General features: G+C 40.1%; 1 protein-coding gene and 1 pseudogene across 1 annotated transcript in view; one reads left to right on the top strand and one right to left on the bottom strand.

Annotated features, from left to right (window-relative positions):
- Positions 1-2,830: 2,830 nt before the first annotated feature.
- The window catches only part of CCDC192 (coiled-coil domain containing 192), a 198,196-nt gene continuing 176,278 nt past the window's right edge, over positions 2,831-24,748 (bottom strand). Inside the window, 2 exon segments of the mRNA XM_022588705.3 lie at positions 2,831-3,971; positions 3,974-4,203. Of these exon segments, the coding sequence (XP_022444413.2) occupies positions 3,882-3,971; positions 3,974-4,203 (320 nt within the window). The 3' untranslated portion in view covers positions 2,831-3,881.
- On the top strand, positions 12,156-13,043 carry LOC149749636 (double homeobox protein B-like; annotated as a pseudogene).

Here is a 24,748-nt window from a genome sequence, read left to right as displayed (position 1 = left end):
AGAGCTGGTGCTAGGCTAGCTCCTTCTCTCCCCTTCAGCTGTCATCTTTTGCCTGTGATGACATCATTCTTTGAAAAATGTGACATCAGACAATAAACTTTTGTTTAAGCTTATTTGTGACTTTTAAGAAAATGGATTCAAGAGTTATTAGACAATACATCATGTGAGTTTTTTCACCCAAGAACAAGAGATTGGGTATTATTGGATTTGAGCACTAAGGGTCATTGTTAAATAAAAAGCAAACTTAAACCTTTGGGTTGGAAATGGTCAGACAATTCATTAAATGTCCTGTTGCCACAGGTTCATGTTTTTGGGAATGTACTGAGTATCTAACTCAGATGCTCAATTGCTCTGGGAACCTGATAAGAACTGTTTTTAGTGGGTTTTTTTGTTTGTTTGTGTTACCGTAAAAGACCTAATTTCATTAGGTATGGGAAATCTCACGGCCAGCCCTATCTTTTGCTGTGAACTTTGTCCCAGTGTACTAGTACTTTATTTTAAAAAGGTTATTTCCTACTTGAACTAGCAAAAAATGTTCTCTGGTGTATGGGAAATCTTAACAAAAGATTTTGTTGTAATAGCAGGGGAGAAATTATAGTAATAATTTAGCCTTTAGAAATTACTTTTTTCTTTTTTTTGTCTAATTTTTTCAAATTATGAGAGTCGAATTTTTGAATCTCAAGCTGATTTTCCAAGTCCTTTAAATATGTTTCTTTTATTATGTCTTTTGGAATAGTTTTGTCTCTGCGGTCCCCATACTTGATAATTGCCAAATAAATATTATTTTGACTTAGGCTGGCAACGTTCATCAGCACTTCTCTATTTATTGCATTAAAGCAAATAAATACTTCAGTGTAATACTTCTTTACTTCAGTGTAACGTAGAAGCAAATGATTGGGTTTGGGGATAAGCAGAGAGTGTAAGAGATAACTAAAACTTGACTGAATTCATTCTTTCCCAGAAATGCATTTAGGCAAAAATATTATAGTTTCTTTGCTTTTGCTGAACTTCATTGAAACCTAAGGCACCTGCTTCACATTTCTGGGTCAGTTTCTCCAGTGACTTACTTTTCTGCTAGTCTTTAACAGGTCTATTACTATGATTTCAGCTTGTCATGCACATAATAATGAAATTAAATTGTTAAAAAATCCAACATTTATTTAAATTGATTAGCCATACCACACGTTCAACTTAACTTCCTCCCTGAGAAAAGTTAATGACTGGTGAAAAAGGAGAATTAAAACTCTGCATATATTTCTGTAAATGTTTTTAGACTATTAGAGAATGGCTTTTGTTACTTGTTAAATAGTTTAAATTTTTAATTTCCAATTATTTTGAACCAGGTATATTACCTGATGATTGCCTAAATTTTCTTTAAGAATAAGGGCATCAGCATGCTGTCTTGTGATATTTACAACAGATATTTTAAAGATCAGTAAACTGTTTCAGCAACCCAACTGGCTCTTAGAAAATGAGACTTTGGCTTTACAGTGTGGGCTATAATCTGATTTGTAGTTTGTCTGAACCAGGTATTTGGCACAATCTGAAGTTTACTACCCAGTTCTCTGGAGGAATGGCAGAAAATGGAAATGAAATTTGGGGGGTACACAATGGCATAAATGTTCAGCAGGGAATGTGAAATTTTGTACTTATAAATGTCTCAGAGGCCAGAGGCCAGTAACAACTCTTCTCACCTCCCACCTCCTCATAAAACCTGGATATCTAAAGAATTCTTCTTGCTTAGGTGTCAGCAACAGAGATTAGTCTGTTCACCTTTGGACCAAATCTCCTCCCCGATTCTGATTTGAGGATAACCTAGACCTGAGTCAAGATCAGTTTCTTGTAAAGATGGGTTTGCAGGGTAATATGGCTCTCGATGCTTTCTTCTTCAGTGGCTGGTCCTTAGATATGTAGAGGTGACAGGCTCTATTAATTATTAACAGTAGCTCCAGCTCTGTCTGTTATTTTATCTCCACTGTAAGGCTACTTTCATGCTGAGGGTTGGCCAAGGCATTAGCCAGGGGAAATTGATCTAGAAGTGAACACCCTCCTATTTGGGGTGTGATGAGGTTTTTTTTTTCCCCTCCCCCTCCCTGCTTTTCATCTTTCTCAGCCTCAGTATCCCATGGGATTAAGATAATCTTTGGTAAAATAAAGAAATGGAGACTTGATGATCAAAATAACGCAAGAAAATTGCAGGGAATAGTTTGTCTTGGAGATAGTCCACTCTTACCAAACTGAAGGATTTAAAGCTTTCTCACAGTAATGTGCAGTAAAAACATGGCAACTTTCATTCTTACCATGGTGTCAGATGCAATGGGCAGAACTTCAAGACTGGAACAGGGTACCCTCATCAGTACCAGAGAAACAGGAAAGACAAAGGGGATCATAAGGTTTGAAGAGGTGAGAAGGAGGGACCAGAGAGAAGGGATTTCTGAAGTGAGGGACTGATGTAGACTCCATGGAAAAGCTTCTTTTGGAACCATGGAAAAGTGCTTCAAGTCACTTTCTGGGGTAGGTGTGTATTCATGATCATAGAGTTGTAAGTTGGTTTCATTTCTGATAACGGACTGCACCTGTACATACTTGCAGACATTTCAGGTGAAATTCTGAGGTTATGTACAGATATGGGAAGATTCTAGCTTTATAGGAACATAGAACCTACTGGTAAAACCATGGTTTTATTTTGTAGTGAACCTCTAGAGTCAATATTGCAAAGCTATTATGAGTCCAAAACTCAATACTTCCTTAAAAAAAAAAAAAGTCAGGTTTAAAAACTTTGTTTTAAGGAGACTCTTTAACTGTGTCTGTGAATTCCTGAATGATAAAAGTTGTGATTTTCATGTTTTCTATGATATTGCTAACATCTACTATTGTGCCTGGTAGATAGAAGAGTTCTGATGAGCAGTTGTTGAACTGATTGAATTAAATCGAAAAGTAGCAATACAGTCAGACTCATGGGATAGCTATAGCTGTTTGCCTGAGTCCTGCAGTACAGAGAGAGTAAGAATTAAGCACCAAGGTCTTAAAGTTAGTACCTAGCTGGTCTTTTTGGATGAGAAATAGCTCATTTGAAGGGGATGAGTGGGAGAAGGATATGATATGAGGTCTTCTACTCCATTAATTACAGGGCAGCTTTCCTTTGCCCATCCTCTATTTTTCCTGATGTTATTTTGTGCCATCCACAGCTCCTCGGTACAATTGTAATGGTGTATTTTGCTTTGGTCTTAATGTTGCTCGTAAGGGAAAAATCAGTGTTATGTGTTTTCCCAAGGAGATGTTGTCCCAGGACACTTCTCCCAAAGGACTGCGGCTCTGATTCATCCATTCTTTATTTCTTTTGATTGGTTTGGTTTTACTTCATTTCTACCCTTGCTAAATGCTAATAAAATACATGCCATTGAGAAATATATTCTAGAGGATATGAAAAGACAGACCTCATGGCTATTTAATCTGTTGGCAATGATTCTGCTCTCAGTACCCCAACATTCCCCAGTTTGAAGCTCACCCTCCATGACTGCTTTCTGTTCACAGTTGAGCTGCATAATAAAATGGGATTCATGCCACCCTTCCCTTGCAGTGTGACAAACCTCTGGTAAGAGGATAATGCTAAGTTCTTTGACCATCTCTCTAGCTTTGTGTTTTTTCCTCTCCCTCTGTTATCAGGAATGTCTGAAAACAAAGTATTCTACAGCTGTGTGGATTATGTGACAAATGTCTAAAGGAGAAACATTCAGTGTTTGCGTCTGAGGACTTCCCTTTGTTTTGTTTCCTTCCGATATGAACCTTATAGAATAGGTCAAACCCATGAACTTGAACTTGAGTTTGCCAGTGAGTCTGCTTGGGCTCTGGACTTTACCTTGATGACACTTAATAAACTTTTATTGTTTTTTTTTTACTGAGAATCTTTGAATATCCTCGTCATAGACCACAGGAGTGATGCTATTATTAAAGAAAATTAAAGAAAATTGGCCTCTTGTAAACATTCTGGAGAGTCTTTGACCTCTGGGAAAGGATGGGCCTCCCGCTCGGCTTCCAGCTGCTGAATCTTCCTTTCCTTTTCTTCTAAAATTTCTTCCAGCTGAGTGATCTTCTCAGTCTGATGGGAAACCTGGGTCGACAACTCCACAATCAGGTTGATTTTTCGGTCACCTTCTTCCACAGGCAGGAGACCACCACAGCCCTCTTCCAGTGAGCTGTCTTCTAAAGCAAACAAAAAAAGGAAAATCTGAACAGTTTTAATTGGATTTCCCAGAACTCAAAGAAAGGGAAGATGAAAAAGTTTCATTTCTCACGTTCTTAAAAGAGAACACAGATGTTGCGTCATCTGGCCAGATATACTGAGAACGGAATCTGGACCAGTGTGGGGAAGGACTCTGGGTGCTCGTGAAAAGAAATCTTAGAAGCCTCTGGAGAGGGAGGAGAATCAGTCTTTGCCAACTCTTGTTTATACGCATTTAACTTTCAATTAACCATGGGAATGAGCTGTCCTTGAAAATCCAATCTACAAACAGTAGCCATCCCAGATTTCGTGTTATCTTTTCTTCATAATTCTTCACAAGAGCTACAATCAAGTAGAAATACACTTCAATGTGAATTTTAATTTGACTGGGAAAAAAAAAAGTTGCCATTGTCCCTTTTGGGAAAAGTGATAATGAGAAAAGACTAGTTTCTGAACCCAGGTCAGCTTTAGAGTTGGCAGGGGTGTAATTTGAGGTGATCAGGAAAACTCTGTAGCAGGGTATAGAGATTAATTTCTTTTAGGTCTGAATACTTTTCAGCATGTCAATAAAATCACAAATGCCTCCTGAATATAAAAACTTATCTTTATCAATTTCTATAAGGTAACCCCTCAGATAAGGATAAAGGTCTGAGTAAGGAAGGAGAGAGAGGCTGTGTCAAAGAGATAAAATATTAGTGACTGGAAGCAGGAAATCCTTGAAAACAAATATCACTAGATGGTCAAAAAAATTTAACTACTGAAAGGCAACCTCATTCTACTAGATTTTAGCAGTACCACCCTCCACATCACTCATCCTGAAATTTCTACCATTAAAATAATTTCTCTACGTTGTATAAAAGGCAGACTTCAGCTATAAAAAGTAAGGAACATCAAGGGCTTGGGTACCATGGTAGGATTAATTGAGCTAATAGCATATGAATGAACTTGACACATGGTGTCTACAGCTAATTGCTGTAATTGAAGGTCCAGCCTCTACTCAAACCGCAGTGAAAGCAAACCCACAGCTGCACCTGAAAGAAACATAACGTTAAGTCCAGGGTACAAAGAGCTGCTACTATTGTGTACCTATACACCTGTTAAAGCTGGGGCAGCTTTGTTGTGATAGCCCGTGCAGGCAGGGAATCACCCATTTCTCAGCAAATAAAACTAATTTGTGGCCATCATTTTCTCGAGAAGTCACGGGGTGAAAGCTTGAGCACTGCATTGCACACCGGACACAATGCTTTGGCTTCACAAATGTGATGAGAGGGGAGATCAGGCTGTTCTCTGCTTTTAGAAATTACTGTCAGCAATGTACTACGTTTCAAGAATCTATGGAGAAATCTTTGTTCTGAACATATGAGATTCTAATGATAATACATAAGGAGATGGTAGTTTGGGTATCTTTCTTAAAAAGCAATGAAAAAAATCTCAAATTGCAAAGAAGCATTTAATTTGTGCCCTCTTCAAGAGGCCTGTGCTTTCAAGCCCAGAATAGAGAGTCCATAGGATGGGGGGGGGGGGGCTTCCTCATTTGCTGATATGCTGGGCCTCACCTTTCCTTTTCTCTGACTACAGCTGTGCTGCCCAATACGGTAGCCACTCACAACATGCTGCCATTAACCAACTGAATGTGGCTGGTTTGAATTGAGATGTGCTGCAGGTATAAAATACACATTTGATTTGGAAGACAGTTTGAAAATAACGTGAAATATCTCATTAGGCTTAAAAATTGATTGTATTAAAATGATATATTTTAGATATACATTGCACTAAAATATATTTTTTAAATCAATTTTACTTGTTTGTTTTTACTTCTTAAAAATGTGGCTACTAGAAAATTTCAAGTATCATTTGTGGCTCTCATTATAGTTCTATTGGATAGTGCTGAGCTGGAGTTTCCTTTTGGATGAGCACTCTTTTTTTTTTTAACATCTTTATTGGAGTATAGTTGCTTTACAATGGTGTGTTAGTTTCTGCTGTATAACAAAGTGAATCAGCCATATGCATACATATATCCCCATATCTCCTCCCTCTTGCGTCTCCCTCCCACCCTCCCTATCCCACCCCTCTAGGTGGTCACAGAGCACGAAGCTGATCTCCCTGTGCTATGCAGCTGCTTCCCACTAGCTATCTGTTTTACATTTGGGAGTGTATATATGCCACTGTCTCACTTCGTCCCAGCTTACCCTTCCCCCTCCTTGTGTCCTCAAGTCCATTCTCTACGTCTGTGTCTTTATTCCTGTCCTGCCCCTAGGTTCATCAGAACAAATTTTTTTTTAGATTCCATATATATGTTTTAGCATACGGTATTTGTTTTTCTCTTTCTGACTTACTTCACTCTGTATGACAGTCTCTAGGTCCATCCACCTCACTACAAACAACTCAATTTCATTTCTTTTTATGGCTGAGTAATATTCCACTGTATATATGTGCCAGTCTTCTTTATCCATTCATCTATCGATGGACACTTAGGTTTGGATGAGCAGTCTTTGAAACAAAGGTGGATGTGTTCCCTGCCGATGGCTCTTGTTAACATGTACAGTTGTTATTTGGGAGGGAGGATTGCTGGTCCTCAACTATTAGCACAGAGATCATGTCTTCTGTTACTCTAGAAGGTAGAGGCATGGAAATCTGGGCTTGGGAGGATGGGTTCTTAGGGGTTGAAGTGAGTTTCAACAGGAGAGGAAAGAATAGAAGGGAAATGGCAGCAAGCAGCAGTGGGAAGATGTTAAGGAAAGGAATGGCAGGCAGGATGGCAGGCAGGATAGAGAGGGCTGGGCACCGTGAGGCTCAGGGACAAAGGGGGCATCAGAAGCATCTCTCCTTGTCTACGTCTGTCAGATTCTCCTTTCTCATTGACCTCTCCTTCAATATTTTCTTTCCCCAGTTTTCCCTCTCTTTTTAGGAGAAGTTATTTTCTACCAATTGCACAGGGAAGAAAGGAGTTTAGCATCATTCCCAAAGGCAAACTGGTCAAAAATATTTTTTTTATTTGTTTTTTAAAAAAATAACGCAATATAGGTAAGATACTTTTTTCACTGAATTCTAATGATAAAGGGGTAAAAATGCAGCAGGGTGGCCTTACATAGGCAATCACAGTCACCAGGTCTATACCCTCTGTCTCTGCCCTCTCGGAAGAGTGTAGTAGAGGGAGAAAGTAGAATGACAATGAGAGAAAGAGAGTCAGGGTATCTTGGTTAGCTCAGGCTACCACAACAAAATACTGTAGACTGGGTATCTTAAAGAACAGAAATTTATTGTCATAGATCTAGAGCTTGGAAGCCCTAGATCAGGGTGTCAGTGTGGTTGGGTTCTGGTGAGGACTCTCAGCCTGATTTGCAGACAGCTGCCTTCTTGCTGTGTCTGCACGTGGTAGAGAAAGAGATCACAGGTTCTTCTTATGAGGGCACTAACCTCATTCAGAGGGCCCTGCCCTCATGACCTCATCTAACCTAATTACCTCCCAAAGGCACCATCTCTAAATACTAGTACATTGGGGGGTTAGGGCTTCAACATATGGATTTTTGTGGGGGACACAATTCTGCCCATAGCACAGGGAGAAGATAATTGGAAAAAGTGTAGAGAAGAAACATGAGGCTGAAAAAAGGAGAGATGGCATGAGACCTTTAATTCTACTGTAATGTTTTCATGTATTACATGAAAATGCCGATAAGGAGACAAGCTAAAGAATGGGTGTGCCAAAAAGGAGATTTCTCATACAAGTATATTTTACCATTAAATGATCTCTTTACACATATAAGAAAAATATTTTTGTTCCGTTTCTAAACACGTATGAATAATTAAAGTGTTTTAAACTTTTCAATAAAGTGAGGGACTCCAGGATTCACATCCTATTTGTATTGGAAACAGCCCAAGGCCACTCCAGTAAGTTTTTCAGACTCTACCACTAAACTTCACATAATCTTGTCTGCACTGCTCTTCCCTACTCCAAACTCCCTCATCTGTAATAGGAAGGGATGTGTGTCCCTAAGGTCCTGACAGCTCTACATGCCCCCAGATCTCAAACACCTGTTGTCTTCCATGGCCTTTTGCTAGAAGCTCAGATAGTCTTGCCAAGGCCATGACTGCCTGAGATGTGGAGGATTCTGTCTGCTGACCAGATAATCTCAGGTTTAACCTTATACCCAGAGGCAGTAGGAGACCCAGAGACAAGAGAGAATCTTCTCTCTGTCAGACAGAGGGGACAAACCTGACTAGCGACAGTCAGGGTATGACGTCATCACAATTGCTACTATTGTAGAGGTTTTTACAAGCATACATTATTTTTCAGGATTTCCCCTCTTTCTGCCTTACAAAGGTGGGAAGCAGGAATGAGACTGCGGGTTTAGGGTCACGGCAAAGAGGAGGCAGGAGAAGGGGTGGTGATAATTGTGCAGGTTTAGAAAGAGGACAGACAATAGGAGCCTTCTTCCAGCTGGGCCAGGCTACGTTCAGGTTTCTAAGTCACCCTTGAAGGACAAAATGCCTTTGGCCATTTCCAGCTTCCCATTCTTTATACCCTCAAAACCTTCATGCTCTTAGCACAAGGTCACATGAGAGTCATGTCAAAAATGACTAAATTGACAACAGCAGAGGTAATTGTACTTTGAGAAGCTTAGGGACTTAGAGTTGGAATGTGCACTTTGGGGGTGCTCTGATCTCACCTGTACAGGAATTATTTCTGCAGCATCTCTAAATGATGATTTTCTAAGTGGCTTGCAGACATTGGTGTCCCTCAAGCTCTTCCTGGGTCGGCTGCCAATTGTAATCAAAGAATGAAATTTGCATTTTGCCACAAGTGCAGCTACCTTTTGTTATAGAGCTGTCTGACAGGCGGAAGGCTGTCATGGACAGACTGGAGGAGAGCAGGGTACAACTTACAGCTAATCAGAGGAAAGAGGTGTAGTGTGAAAAGTGGCCAACAAATGGCTGGAAAGCTTTTTAAAATTTTTATAAATATTTCTTTCTAAAAAGGGGTGTTCCCCTTTTGATCCCTTTACTGATATCACCACCCAAAAATGTTCATTGAACAGAGAAATGCTAAGAACCACTGATCGAGCATCTGATTCCAATAGCTCTAACAGTGGGAAACACACTTCTTCCCAGTTAGATCTCAAGCATCCTTCATGGTCATCTTTTTCATTCATTCATTCATTCATTCAATAATTAGTTCGGTAACTGGGACCCTGCACATAGAGAATAAATCAGATGCCTGCTGGTTCCAGTCACATTTCCACAGTTGGCTAAGAGAGGCAACACTGAGTTAGGCCCTAGAGGACACACAGGATTTAGCTTAAACAAGCACCTCCACTGGGTACTCACCTGTGGGCATTTACTTTTCTCTCTGCCTTTCAAGCTGACTGCTGAGGCTGCCAGGTATTTACTCAATAAGAAAGACTCCCACTGGTGAGGTGATTAAATACCTCGCTCCCCTCAGAGGCACCCAGGATTACTGTTTGGCCTAAAAGACTATGTCAGCTTCCTCCTCTGCTCAAATGCCCATCACTCTGACTCACCTTCATGCTGGTTTTGAAAGCTGTGTATATTTCACAGTAACCACGAGGGAGTACAATTTCATCTGTTGCCATACTTGGACTTGAAAATTGGCACATCCTTGTAAATATATCCCTCTCATTACTTGGATAAAATCCAAAATGACAAAAACCTTCCTAATTTTCTCTCCTTCTCTAGACTGTTGCAATGAACATTTGAGAATGGTAATTCTCTGCAATAAAACGATTCACTTATATTTTGCATTCTTGTAGCACAAGTGTTTTACCTCTTGAAAATCAGATTTGTCTTACATCCTGCAGACTTGTGTATCCTCCTCCATCAATGTTTTTATCTGAACACTTAGAATACATTTGAAGTTGGCAAATTTGTTGACTTGGGAAAAAACCAAGTAGCATTATAAGAACAGATTTACCTGGCAAATAAGTTTATTCAGTTAAAATAATTAAAAAACAGTCTGATATTTGCTAGGAAGTTTTGATATGTATCACAAAACTCCCCATATCATAATGATGACCTGTCTTATAACAGGATTGTGTTTTAGAGGAAAAATTTGAGGTGCAATTGTAGACTGGAGCAAATAGACATTTTCACCCAGCAACAGCCCAACAGTCCCATACCTAAGAGCTTAAAAATATCTGTCTGTTTTAATAAGTGCTTTGGAAGGACAACATACTTAGTTGAAACCTTGATGGAAAGGCTGTAGCCCTGATGACATGGGGAAGTGCTCCGGAGAGCAAAGGGATCAGAGAGCCTATAGAACACTTGATGAAAAAAAAAAACACTTAGGAAAAGCAAGGAGTGAGAGAGACTGTGTAGGAAGCACTTGTTGCTTCAAGCTCCTTGGCCTCAAGCAGGTGCTGTTCCTGCGCCAGTCCCCAGAGCCAGCATGTGGGGTCTGCTGATATGGATGCTTTGAGGACTTGTTTAGTGTTTGGGTACCAGGTAGAATGAAAAGCACTACTCACTAACCACTACTGTCACTCCTGTGCTGGCAGGATGCTCTCACCGTGAGACATGTGTGGGAGCCAAGCAGGCCGAGGGAACTGCAGATTCCCAGTCTCCTTCCTTTGTCACTCTGAAGCATAAACACACTGTGATATCCATGCTTAGCATTTATGGAGATGGTTAATGCTCTCTCACCCAGAACATGTAGTTGAAGTACTGCAATAGCTTCATATCTGGCCACACTGCTTCTGCTACTGCCCTTTCAGTCTGCCTTCAACTCTGCCCAGAGAGGTTCCATTAAAACATAGGTTGGGTATAAACACTCTCTTGTCCAAAATTCTTCAAAAGTTTTTCATTTCATGTAGGCTAAAAACCCAAGTGCTTACACCGACCCGTGTGATCTGGCCCCCCTGTGCCTCGCTGACACACCTGCTATGCACCCTCCTCCCCTCATTCACCCTGCTACATTCCCACCAACATCTTCGCTATTCCTACCAGACCCAGCATATTCCCACCCCAGGGGCTTTGCATTTGCTCTTTCCTCTGCCTGATAATTGTACCCCTGATCTACACATGGCCAATTCCCTCAATTCCTTCAGGTCTTTTCTCTCCAAAGTCACCTTCATATAATGAAGCCTTCCCTGGCCATCGTGTCTGAAATTTCAACCCAACCCCCATTGCTGAACACTTCAAATCCCTGTTCCCCACTTTGGTTTTACTGACAGGCTACATCTGACTACTCTATATTTTATTTTTATCTTGTCGCTAGTCTCTCTTCTCCACTAGAATAAAAGCTCGGTGAGGGCAGAGTAGCTTCACTACTGCATCTTCTTTTCCTAAAACAGCCTTGGCCCATAGTAGATACTCATTTGTTAAGTGAATAAATGAATGAAAGTTAAGTGCATAAATGATACAAAATCACCATGGCAATGATAGGTCCAGAGGTTTCAATTGGTATATCACTAGGCTGGTCCCTTGGTTTTTTCACCAGGCACATTTTTTCTTCAAACAAAATTTTTCACTACTGCAATTTTTAAAGAAAATAAGCTGTTATGATTGTACAACATTGCAATTAACTTTTCCGAGTTTAATTTTTTTTAATAGAAAAGTGGAAAAGTTAGAGTAGATCTCTTCCAGATCTATGGCTTAGATTCTATAAGCTATAAAAATGGTTTTCCGAGTTGTCCATTCATCTTTGCAGAATCTGGATTTGACCAGCACTGCAAGTGACATACTATTACAAAAAGAAACCTGGCAAGGCAAGATTATTTACAACTAGGGTCAAAAGAATATCCTGCAAGCGTGGCTTGAACATGACCCTTACCCTGAAAAAGCAAACAGGAAACAAATGGCCAAGGAAATTGGCATTCCAGAATTTAAAATTCAGATTTGGTTTAAAAACCACAGAGCAAGACAGAGACGATAGGGGTTCAGCTCCTCCTTAGGAGAAGACCAAATCCATGGACAGAACCAGCCTCAGCCTTATACTCAAGAATACTTACCAAAAGGAGCCACACGAGACCAGACATCCGTCCCAAGATCTCAATCAAACATTCTAGTTCAAGCCTTCAAGAGAAACCAATTCCTTGATACTGCAAACAGGAAAACACTAGCCAAACAGGCATTCCAGAATCGAGAATTCAAATGTGGTTTCAGGACCCAAGATCTCTGTACCCTGGGCAGAGCAGAAGTGAGACTGTGAATTCCTTGGTGGATGGCCCAAATGAGAGACCTGGTCTGACAGCTCTGCAGCACGAGATTGACCTATGCACTCTCCCAGGCAGATCTCATCATTTTCCTTCCTCCAGTCCTTTCAGCAGGAACCAACCATTTCTACCTTTCTCCCATCCCACGTATCCTCTGTCCCTTGTGTGATCCAAGGACAAAGTGTCATGATGCAGCCCATGCAGGCTGTGCAGGGAGGAGAGAACTCTCCTCTACTCTAACACTTGGGAATTATGTGCCAGTACTGCTGACTATAGGAGGAGACCCAGATACTCTGTATCCTTTCTGGCCCCAATACCAAGAAGAACGCCAGGATCACCAAGAACAGACTGACTACTGCAGTTGGAAGACTATTCTCAGCCTCAAGCTGAGCACAGAAAACAACCACCACAGGATCTGGGCCAGGTGGACACATCTTACTTTCTGCAGTGGTGGGATGAGTGCTGCCAGGCTCTGATTGCAGAGTGGGATCCTCAAAAATGGACCCACTGAGGCAGACTGGTGGCCACAGCACACAGAGTCATGCCCTCAGCCAACAGAACCAGCAATATATAGAAACCTCAAGAAGCCTTTAGGTCAACTCCTGCCATCCACAGATTGTCAGTAAAAGGTACAAACTTTTTTGAATCCTGATCCCCAGGAAGAGGACCCTCCAGGATTTTCAGGCTCTTCTGAACACTCTGCAAAGCTCACCAGGGCTTGGGCTTCAGAAGGAAGAAAATAGCATTCTGAACCTGATCCAGGCCTCCTTTTTTGATGCAGATCAAAGCAATTTAAAGAACAATGAATAAGGAAATCATCCTGTCAGGGGCAAAACTAAAGCAGGTGAAAGGAAAAACCACTTGGAAACCAACATGGAGGTTGATTTTCTTGTGGGCAGTGGTTATCTTCCGTACTCCACTAAGTGAAGGACTGTTTCCAAGTTCCACACTGCCTCTTGGAAGCACCATGGGCACTAGGTGGTGGACATGTCTGCTGAATTCTTGCAGAAAAAAAGTATTTTACTGACAAATATGACCTTCTTTCTGTAGTCACCACGTCCTCCACAGTCTGGAAAATCCACGAACTGTAACCTAACTCAGGCAAGAACAGATCTCTGAGGGACATATTAGAACTTCTTTCCCTCCTGGCATCATAAGAGGGCAAACTTGAAATTGGTTCACTGTGTAGAAAATGAAGGGATGCTGTACTTCCTGATGATGTGAGCTCATAAAAGTGAGATTTTCCCCAAAGCTCTGAGGGTTTAAATTGCGAACTAGATACTACCTCAGCATCGATCATTACGGGAATGATTAAATGGATTAGGACAAATGCATAATACTGAGTAACCTTCACTTGGAAGTGTATTTTTACTTTGACTATTTAAAACATACAAAAAATTACAAGGAAATTATAATAGCAATACCATATCATCACTGAACATAGTCTAATGATGCTAATATTTCCACATTTTTAGTTTTTTGTATATATTTGCATATATGTATATATATATATATGTCCATAAGATTTCTCCTCTTACTATAAATACATTATATATTAATCTAAAACCTGGGATAACCATTCTCATTCTTCTCCCTTTTGAAAAGGTAAATTCTGAAAACAGATTTTGGTATATGTGGGTTTACCTTGGCAATAAAAATGTCTTTAAAAAAAAAAAATGGTTTTCCAAGTTGGCACCTGGCAAGCCCTGTCAATATGGAGAATCCAGGGCCTCACTGCTGAAACTCTGCTCAGGTGAATCTAGGAGGATGTCTGGGAATCTATATTTTTATGAAGTTCCCTGGCTAATTCTGATGATCAGCTGGTTTTCGCACTTGAATTTCTGCTGACCTACAGTAGACGTAGCGAACAAAGCTTTTGGTGAAATCCTAAGAGGCAGGCCAGGAGTCCCCTAGGCAAGCCCCTTCTTGACAAGGCTGCTGTGCACACAGCTAGAGGAGAGACGTCACATCTGATGTGCTCTTTGTGTCGCTCCCTGTTTACCCGAAAGGGCTCTGCCTGCAAATGTAACTAGCTGACCCAATGCATCCGTGGTCCTCGCAGCCCTGTTCCTCCTCTAATTGTCTTAAATCTCATCTTGCCAGTTCTAACGTGGCTAAATTATCTCCAGAATACCCAGAGAAAATGGTGAGTGTCTGGGAGTTTTTGTTTTTGCTTCTGTTTCCCAGGGCATGGATGGATCCATTTCCTCAAAAGCTGATGTGGAGAGGAGTCTCTCTTTTCCTTCCCATGAGGAGTGAGTCAGGGGAAGGGAAGGGAAGGGAAGGGAGAGATCAAACGTTGGAGTGGAAGCATGGTGACCCCCAGCTTCCATAAGTGTTTAACAGCCATCATGGCCATATAGGGAGCAAGTGAATCCCCTCTGCAGATCTGAATCCAGGGTTTTCTTCTTGGAGCTTGCTGGAGTTGTGATATGTCCGAGAAAACTGATAAGAACATTGTCGCAGAAAGACGTGTGAATACCTTGGCACTAGCTTGGGAGGTGAGGGAGAGTATTTGTATGGGAAAGCAAGTGAGGATGTCTCAAAGATGGGGCCGCAAAATGAATATAGGCTGGGACAGGATGGAGGGGGGAATACCCAGTGGCCAGAAATTGCTGGGTGGGCAGAATGTAATGCTGTGTTCCACCTCCTACCTACACCAGTAGGGCAAAGGTTTTGCTAGGGCGAGGGTAGGACAGCATAAGTTAACTTACTCCATCACTCCCTTTCAGGGCATGGTTCCTTCCCACCCACTTCAGGGTCTCAGATCACAGCAGACTGTTCTACAGAGGGGTTCTTTGATAAGACACATGAGCATTGTCAGCATAACAGTGCACCTGAGTTATGCCAAGAGGAAATCAATCTAAGCAGAAGAAAGGTGTTTTGGAATCTCTCTCACCTCTTCCTATGAGCAGACCTGAAGTCCCCTCCCATAGGTCTGGCTCCTCAGAAGATAATAATGGATGAACACAATGACGGACAGCCTGGCCAGAGGCTGAAAGGTAAATATGACTCCTGGTAGGGAAACAGAAAATTCAAGGGAACGGGAGACCCAGGAGTTTGGGAGAAAGGAAGAAAAGGAAGAGACAATAGATGAAGGACAATTTCTATCCTTATCTGAAGTGGAATCCATATGGATTCTTCTGAAGTGAATCCATATGGACTGAAAGTCACTTGGAGGAATAAAATAAAGATGATTTGCATCATTTGAACCACGTGTTGCACTAGAGTGACCAGCAGTTAGACTTTCCTGCTTTTCTTCCTGGGTGCACCGGGGTTATATGAGCCTAAGTCCTTATCAAATGAGGAATACCAATTTACTTTGTTTGTGTTAATTTTCAAAAGATAATATAGTTTCTGGTGTTGTATGGCATTGAGAAATAAAATGATGCTGTAATAATAATAGTATTGGCAGGGTTATGTTTGCTAATGAAAACTAGCTGTGGAGAAAGATGGGCTAAAGGAGTCATTTTTGTTGACCAGGACTTTGCTTGTGTAAACTATGTAGGGGAACGGGGTTTGTGGAGAGGAGGCAGAAGTCATTTTAGTGTCACTGACTTGACACTGCCATTACATGTCTGTGACAACAGGACCCTTGGGTGCAGTCATTTTCCTATGCAAAATTTTGAGCGACTTGTACAGCTCTGCTTCACAGCACACAGCTCTCTTTCTTCCCTCTCACCTTGCCCCTCATTTTCTCCCTTTTGATTGATTAGCCCTGGGATGACTGTGATGGCACCATTGAATTTTTCCAGTCCCCTAGATACGGTGCTAGGTCTGGCCTCAGTACTTCTTGACTGGAGTTAAGGAATCTATGCATAAGGTGTAATAAATTGCAAAAAAAATACTACAGTGGCAAAGACTCTCTCCTTGACCCAACTTTAGTCAGGCTCCTCGGGGCCGTTTTCTTGACTAGACGTCATCCTTGAGCCTTGTCCTCAAGAGTCCAGTTGTAGCAAGCCTCCTGCTAAGTTACTTTAGCAAGAATCTCCCATCCTTGGCATCTGATCACCCTCAATTTCTGATCCAATTCCTTATCCTCCTCCACCCCAGGTGATATCTGGTGAGTAATGAGAAAAATCTATCCATTATCGGAGGCCCAGAAGCTGCTTAGCCAGGGGACTTGGATTTCAACTAAGGGAAACTCAGGGTTCCCAAATGGATAGAGGTCTGGATTCCAGGCCCTCCCGTATCCTATGGAATCTTATGCCATTGTTAGTCCCTCTTCCTTGTCAATGTTAACTTTTTACTGGCTCCAAGCGATTAGCATTTAAATGTAACTCAGTTGCTACCATCTTAGAAAGGAAATAATATCTTTTTACTACTTGAAGCCTCTTCAGCTGTTGCTCTACCACTGTATTACCCCCTTCACAGATACATCTCTTGGAAAGGTTGTCTACACTGTGACTCCCTTTCCGCATACCTGCCTCACGTTAACACATTAAAAGCACTCTAGCTTTTGCTTTTAATGACATTACTAAGCTAGGATTTGCTGAAGTTACTAATGTCACTGAATCCAGTGGACTTGCTTCAGTGTTCATCTTGAATGACCTCTGAGCACTTGCCACTGTTGACAGCCCCCCTTAAAGCACTCTTCACTTGACTTCTATAATATGATGCTCTGTTTTCCTCCAAACTTTCTGAATACTCCTTTGGTCTCATTTTGTGGACTTCTCCTCAGAGCAATTACTGCAGGAAGATCCTTACATTCCTGGTCTTAAACTTTCTTCTTTCTCTCTATAGATAATTTCATTTACTCCTGTGGCCATGGTTGTAATCTGTTTGTGTGAACGATGCCCAAATTTACAACGCTAGGTCACCCATGAGCTCTGGACCTTGGACTCCTCTCTTGAGATATCTCATAAACATCTCAGATAAAATATGTCCCCTGCTGAACTCAGTCTCTAACGTACAAAACTGATCTCCTTCCAGTATTTCCTAGCTGAGTAAAATGGCATCACCATGCATCTACTTGCTAAGGACAGAAACCTGAGAGTTACTTTAGATTCCTCCTTTACTCCCATCCTCTTCCATCCATCTTGTCACAAAGTCCTGTAGATTCAAACCTCTAAAGAATGCTTAACTCTGACTAATTGTCTCCATACCCATGAGGTCAGGCAAGACGCTCCTGCAATGTCTTTCACCTCTGTGGCCTTGTAATTCTTATTCAAAAATTAGTTTTTAAATCTCTGTGAGGTACTATTTTATCAAGGGCTTTTCCAAACTCCACTATTTGCCCCTCAGGTTTAGTCCTTTATGGCCAAAAGGAACTAACACGCTGCTGGGGACAGCTTATCAGGTGATACATATGGGCTTTAGAGTGGTACACCTGAGCACTTGGACATTTATTGCTGGAATCTACAGGGTCCAATTAAGAAGAGACCAAGTGAAAAGTGCGTTTTAGGGAACGAACCATAAAAGTGGTTTAAGTGCATGAGAGGCAATAGTAGAATTGAAATGGGTAAGAAAATATGAAAGGAGGGAGGCCCTTGTACACTTGAGAGGAATAACAGAAACAAATACTGCTTATCAGTCTTACCTCCTATACAAGTAATTGTACCTACCTTTATTTTTATTAACTTTTTCTTTCACTTTTATTTTGTGCAATTGGTGTTAGTTTAAATTTCACAGAAATTAGACAATAGTAAGTTATTAACAGTTAACGGTACCTGACTCAGGGATGGGTGGGGACCAGACGTGCCTCTGTTAAGTTAAACTGGCAGCATAAAAATGCCCTGTTCCTGAGGACAGCCTGTGGAGCATGATTCTTTCAATTCCTCCTCCCAGTGGAATGCCATTCCAATTTTATCAGCTTGATTTTATTTTTTTGAAATTTCAAGATGTAATTTCATCTTGAAATTACAAAAGATAATTCAAAAGCATTGGAGAAATTCCCCAAGAGGGAACTCAAACAAGCTGTTCTTTATTTAGGAAATCTTCTGATATTTCGTGCAAATTCATAGATGTTTTCTCATTAGTCACCTATGCTGTCATGTAAATTATATGCCTTGAGAACATGATCAAAGCTAATGGTAAAGGAGTTATTTTCAGGTTGGGCTTAAGTCCAAGGCACTTTAGAGAAGCACAAAAAATTGTCTAGGAGACTAGTGAAACACTTAGCAAAATGCTTCCATCCTGATACTAGGAAATTTTGTATATATTTTGGATGTATTGTACATAAACTTTGGAAAAATAATATTTATAATTTTTAGAGATGTCAAAGAACTTCCATAACTCTGATTTCACTTTTTTATTTTTTCCATAGCCCCTTCCTCCATACTTGTAAGAGAAGGAAAAGGGGCGGGGGGAAGGGAAGTGGGGAAAGAATGAACATTTATAGAGCACTTACTTTATGTCATTTTACTAAGCACTTGTTTAGCAATCATAACAAAGCAGAGTAAATCTTTATGTTTTGTTTCTGTTATTATGACTGATGCCACTAGAATCCTCATATAGGACCAGATCTGAAATATGCAGGCCACTTTTCAATTTCATCACTCCACTCCCCCTCTGCTGTCAGGTATTCATGTAAATCCATGCAAGCCTTGGCCCATTAGCATATCCTCCTGATCTGGGGTCACAACATATCCATAAGGGTCATTTTCTGAGCACTTCTCAATTGATTATGGAATATTCCTGGCTTTACAAGAATAAAATAACAAGCCAGGTGTCTCATTCTTTTTTGTTTTCATCTATTATTAATTCCTGATCAGAAAAATGCTAAGATAACAGGAATCCTAGGAATTGGCAGCAGGATTACCATTAAGACTTGTGGGCATTTGTTCTGGCCACTTTCCAAGAGGACCCTCCCAGTGTCTCTAAGGTTCTAACCACCTGGATAAACAAATGCTTAGTGACACGTTCGTTTTCAGCAGGCCAAGTTCTCATTTTGTCTCTGGTTTAAGATATAGAAATTATTTAAATTTAATCTGTATTATGTATTATTTGGTAACTTCTATTCTTTAAACCACTTAAAGTGAACCTTCAAATGAGAAAGTGTGCCTAAAATTGTAAAAGCTTCTGTTTTTCTAAAGACTCAGATTGGATTTAGTCAATCGCGTAAGGTGATTTTGACTTGAGATTAGCTTCAAAGAATCAATATCGTCTGTGAATATATCAGTCAGGGTGATTTCAGCTTGGAATAACAGGACATGTGACTCGCAGCAACTTAGACAATGGGGAGTTTATTATTGCAGTGAAGTCTGGGGAATTCCAAAGTTAGCTCATTCTGTGGCTCACAGAAGCCAGGTTGGCTTCTCCTAGATTCTCTTGTTTCTCCCTCCTATTTGCAAGGTAGCTGTTCTTTACAGGGCATTGTCTAAAAGTTGGAAGACAAAGGAAAGTCTTTTTAAGAGTTAGGAAGTCTTCCATGATGCCCACAGCAGATTTACCTTACATGTCTTTGTCTATGATCATATCACATTCCTAAAGCAGCCCTTGATGCAGAAATAGAATCCCCATTATTGGGGGTAGAATCCCCATTATTGGGGACTAATAAACCGTAACATTTTAGGGTGGGTGGGGAGGACCTTTGAAACACATTATCTACCTAATTACTAATAAAACTGGGATTCCATTAAGAAGGAAGAAGAATAGCGTTTTTGTTTTTGTTTTTTTGGTGTGTGTAGGTGACTAATAGTGTCTGCCATAGTGAATAAAATTGTTATACAAAATGCCAATAGTAATGTGGCATTCAGTACTATTTTTGTTGCAAAAAACCTGAAAGCCCAACTCTAACTGGCTTACGTAATAGACGGAATGTATTGAGATAGGACTAGTTTCAGGCAAGACTTAAACTAGTAGTCCCAGGAATGTAACTGGAGATCTTTTGGCCTCTCTGCTTTTTCTTTATAATGTCAGCTTCTTCCTAAGCCTGGTAGTATTCTGGTAGCCAGATGATTGCCACTGTCTTCCAGGGATAAACCTCCTTCTGTCTAATGTCAAAGAGAGCGTCTACCTGTATCAACACAGAAAAGTAGGAGGATTTTCTTTCCCATAAGCCTCAGCAAATATCCCTCACTGGCTCATATTTAATTACAAAAATCTCATCTCTGAACCAGTGGGTGGGCTATACAATTGACTTTTAAGCTTATAACATTGTAATGCATTTAAAGCAACACAATTTATGACAGTGATTTTCTGACAGAAGTGAAAGGAAGTGAGGCAGACCAGCAAATGAATGAATGAATAATGAAGAAATAAAGACCTTTCCCAATTATTATGAGTTTCATATTGCAGCTATTTCCCTAGCAAGAGTTCCAATAAATTAAATAATCATTGTCTGGAAGACAGCTTAAAATAAAGCAAATCATAAAAATCAGATTTATAGGAAACATCTAGTAATAGCCACACCGGTATTAAAATTCTAGCAGAATAAGAAACTGGTTGTTTTGGATGGAATTTATTGGTTTTGAAAAAGATGAAGAAGTCATGCATGGTGACATTTTGATATTGTGGAAATTGAGTTAATTATTTTTTGGCTAAAGAACTCATGCAGAATTAGTTTAGGTTCGCATTTGGCTTGGACAGAAATAGTCACAGAAGTAGAGAACAAACTTATGCTTACCAAGGTTGGGGGGGGGGAAGTGGGAGGAACTGGGAGACTGGGGTTGACATGTATACCCTACTATGTATAAACTAGAGAACTAATGAGAGCCTGCTGTACAGCACAGGGAACTCTACTCAGTGCTCTGTGGTGACCTAAATGGGAAGGCAATATAAAAAAGAGGGGATATGTGTATACGTATAACTGATTCACTTTGCTGTACAGCAGAAACTAACACGACATTGTAAAGCAACTGTACTCCAATAGTATAAATAAATAAACAAACAAGTAATAAATAAAAATACCCCTCCCCCCAAAAAACCCCATATTTGGCTTTGATATTTGTTTATCATTTGAAGAGACTTTTAAAATCTAAATAAATAAGAAGAAATCTTTGTAGTGGCATGTACTTTTTAGCACACAGTGATGTTTAATGCCAGGAATGTCAACATTTCTGAAATGTCTACATATATACATCACAGACCAGAAAAAATATATATTCGTACATTCTAAAATATACCCTTGGATAAATTAATAGTGTGTAAGAGCCAAAAAGTGAATTTTATGATTCAGCATGGAAAGAGAGGGCAGCTCCCAAAAGATGCACAGGGAGGGAGGGAGGGAGGGCTTAGGGCCTACACTACTTGGGTGGCCACTGCAATAATTTCCTAAAATCTTGGACAAATCAGCCTCTCTGTGTGTCAGCCTCTTCATTTATAAAACAAAAATGTCAGTCTATATAATCAATGAAAAACTTTCCTGACTCTAGGATTCTATGATTGTATTAGGGACTTTGGACTTCTGGGCATATATTCTAAACGATTTTGGGACTTAATGTGTTGTTAGTTTACAAGTTGGTGTTTAAGTTTCTTAAACCTGGTATAACAGCCCATTCTACATCTATATTCCTCGGTAGTGGGTACATGGTAAGTGTCAGATCTTGTTGCATGAAATTGGAGGCGACGATGGTGATTATGACTCAATCTTCTTTGGCAGATGAATGGTAGGAGTGAATGGCTTATTTAGTATCTCCCTCCTTAATTAGTAGCCCCCCAAACTACTTGTCAATCTTTTCTTATAGAAAAACAGCCAAAGGGTGAGCAGAAATAACTTGGGTAATACTTTTTTAGTTTTTTTCAGCTTCCCGGAGTTTATGAACCCTATTGATGATAAACCACAAAGTTACATATCTACATATGAATGAGTCTCCCATATGGGGGAAATAAGAAAGTTGCCAAGGAAGAATTTCAATTAAAATTGAAAAATAAGCTCTTAAAAATGATTCTGTGTTAATGGCTGGTTTAATAAATGTTTGTAAAGCCAATAGGACAGCTTAAATCTTCGAATTATCATCTCGCAGCAGGGATGGGATAGGAGTGCAGGTGTGTGTATCTCTGCATGTGTACGCATATGTCTGTGTGGTCCAAGAATATCTAGAGAAGAAGTAGATAATGTGAAACAGGAAGAAATAGGGTAAATGACTACTATTCAATGGGGAGTCCTTTGTCTGGACTTACCCCACCTGAAAGCTGCACTGTCTGTCAAGATAGCCCATCTGGCCCCTGCAGTACAGAATAGATAGAAGTACAGAGGGACAAAGGGAGAGAAGGAAGGAGAGAGGGAGATCTAGCACGGCACCATAGCAGAGGGAAAAGCTATAAGAATGAGCAGTTATGGGTAATTTTGCAGAGGATGCTTCGGAAAAAAGTGACTCTCTAAAGTCCCAGCACTGTCCTATACAGTAGCAGAGTAGAATCTGCTATAGAACCTCAATGAAATAAACTTTGTGCTTTGAGAGAGAACTTTGAACAACTGCAGATAGACAGACTGAGAATTCTCTGCGTGAGTACAGAAGCCCTGAAAAAAGTGATTCTACCATTTAAGTCTGAAGCTAGAACAGTGCAAGACACAGGAGAATCCTATGGAGCCATGGCAATGGTGCAAAATATGGCCAGGGTCAGGAAGGAATTGCTTTTTCATCCACAAATTCCTTAATGAATAGGATTGAAAATTAATAGGAGAAACTGAACAGTTTGCTCAAGGTAAATTTAGAAAACTATAAGCTATATAGTATAGCTTATAGGATGGTTTTTGGCACTCCCAATCCTTTCATCTTTACAAAGTTCTGAGTCAAGGAACTCTTCAGATGTTGTCAGAGACAGGCATGGAAACCAGGTGGAAACACCTGACTGTAGCAATCCAGTATTTGGAGTGGTGAAACTGGATAGGCAGCACCATTTCCCAAGTGCTGCTTGTGTGAGACCTGATGCTATCTGGATGTGTCACACATTCCATGTGCATATGTACACTGTAAATACATATACGTATCAGCCTGGCCAGGAGTCAGTGGAGCCCAGCTAAAATAATATCTACATTCGACCAAATGCAAAGTGGTTTACCTCCCATCCATTAATGCTATACTTTTATATAAAAACCAATCAACATAAAGTTTTGATCACAGTAAAAATTCTGATGAATTAACATCAATGAAGAGAAAAATGTAAGTAAATGGAATAACACAAGTTGTCATTTTTGAGTGGGAGTCATTTGGTTTGGGGGGGTTTGGAGATTTGAACTCATTGATTCATCTAACAAAGTGCCTATTATACACAAACCTCTAAGATAGGCCTTAGGGATAAAACAGTGACGAGAAATCAGCCTCTACCATCAAGGAAAAATGTAAATGCTCAATTCCTCTTCCATTACTCACAGTAAACTTGTTTGTGTCAGTAATCTGTTAATTGACTCACTTTCAAGATAAAGAATTACAAATGCCCTAATACTTTGACAGGGCGAGAGAGAGTCATGGACATATACACACTAACAAACATAGTAAGGTAGATAGCTAGGGGGAAGCAGCCGCAAGGCACAGGGATATTAGCTCGGTGCTTTGTGACAGCCTGGAGGGGTGGGATAGGGAGAGTGGGAGGGAGGGAGACGCAAGAGGGAAGACATATGGGAACATATGTATATGTATAACTGATTCACTTTGTTATAAAGCAGAAACTGACACACCATTGTAAAGCAATTATACCCCAATAAAGATGTTTTAAAAAAAAAAAAATTTCAGGATGAAAGCAAGCATCTTGAGAAACATTATAGTAACTTTAAATGTAAAATACACCCCTTAGTGTCCTACAAGTGAGAGGAATGTGAATAGAATGATATATAAGAGCTGTCTTCTTTGTGTAGAATATAAAACTGTAGTATAAATATTCAGAGAAGGGAGCAATCTGTGTTCGAATTAGGGCCCCTCTGATCATTTGCTCTGTGTGCTGTGCAGGGTTACTTAAACTTTCTGTGCTTCAGTTTCTTCATTTGTAACTAGGCCTCTCAGTACATCAACACAGTATCTCATAGAATTATAAGAGACTTATGTGGGTTAATTCATGTTGAAATCTTAGAATAATGCCTGGCACATGTGCAAGAAATGTTAACTATCATTATTAATGTCTACCTACTGTTTCTAATCACATTCCCCAAATCAAAGTTCACCATCTTCCTGTAAATCACTTGATGTTTCTATTTAGCAGAATGGTCAAGTAGAAGTTTTCATTTGTAGAGTTTCACAATCCCATAGCTCTATTTCCAAAATCCTAAAAGCTCTGGAAAATGAAAGTTTTTCCTAGCTCACCTGGTGGCAAAATCTCATCTGACCTGATCTGAATTCACCTGGCATCAAAATCTGATGTGAACTGATAGGAAGCTATTTATAGTATTTATACATCCCATTCAGTGTAACTATTAATATATTTGAGTATGAATATTATCCCCACACCTGTTGGAATTACCTTTCACATTTGAAAAATTCTG

This window comes from Delphinapterus leucas, chromosome 3 (assembly GCF_059928025.1).
Source record: "Delphinapterus leucas isolate spDelLeu-1000000601 "Yukka" chromosome 3, BTC_Dleu_Yukka2, whole genome shotgun sequence".
Classification (NCBI taxonomy): Eukaryota; Metazoa; Chordata; class Mammalia; order Artiodactyla; family Monodontidae; genus Delphinapterus; species Delphinapterus leucas.
Note: the sequence above shows the minus strand (reverse complement) of the source record. Positions and strands in the feature narration are given on the sequence as shown.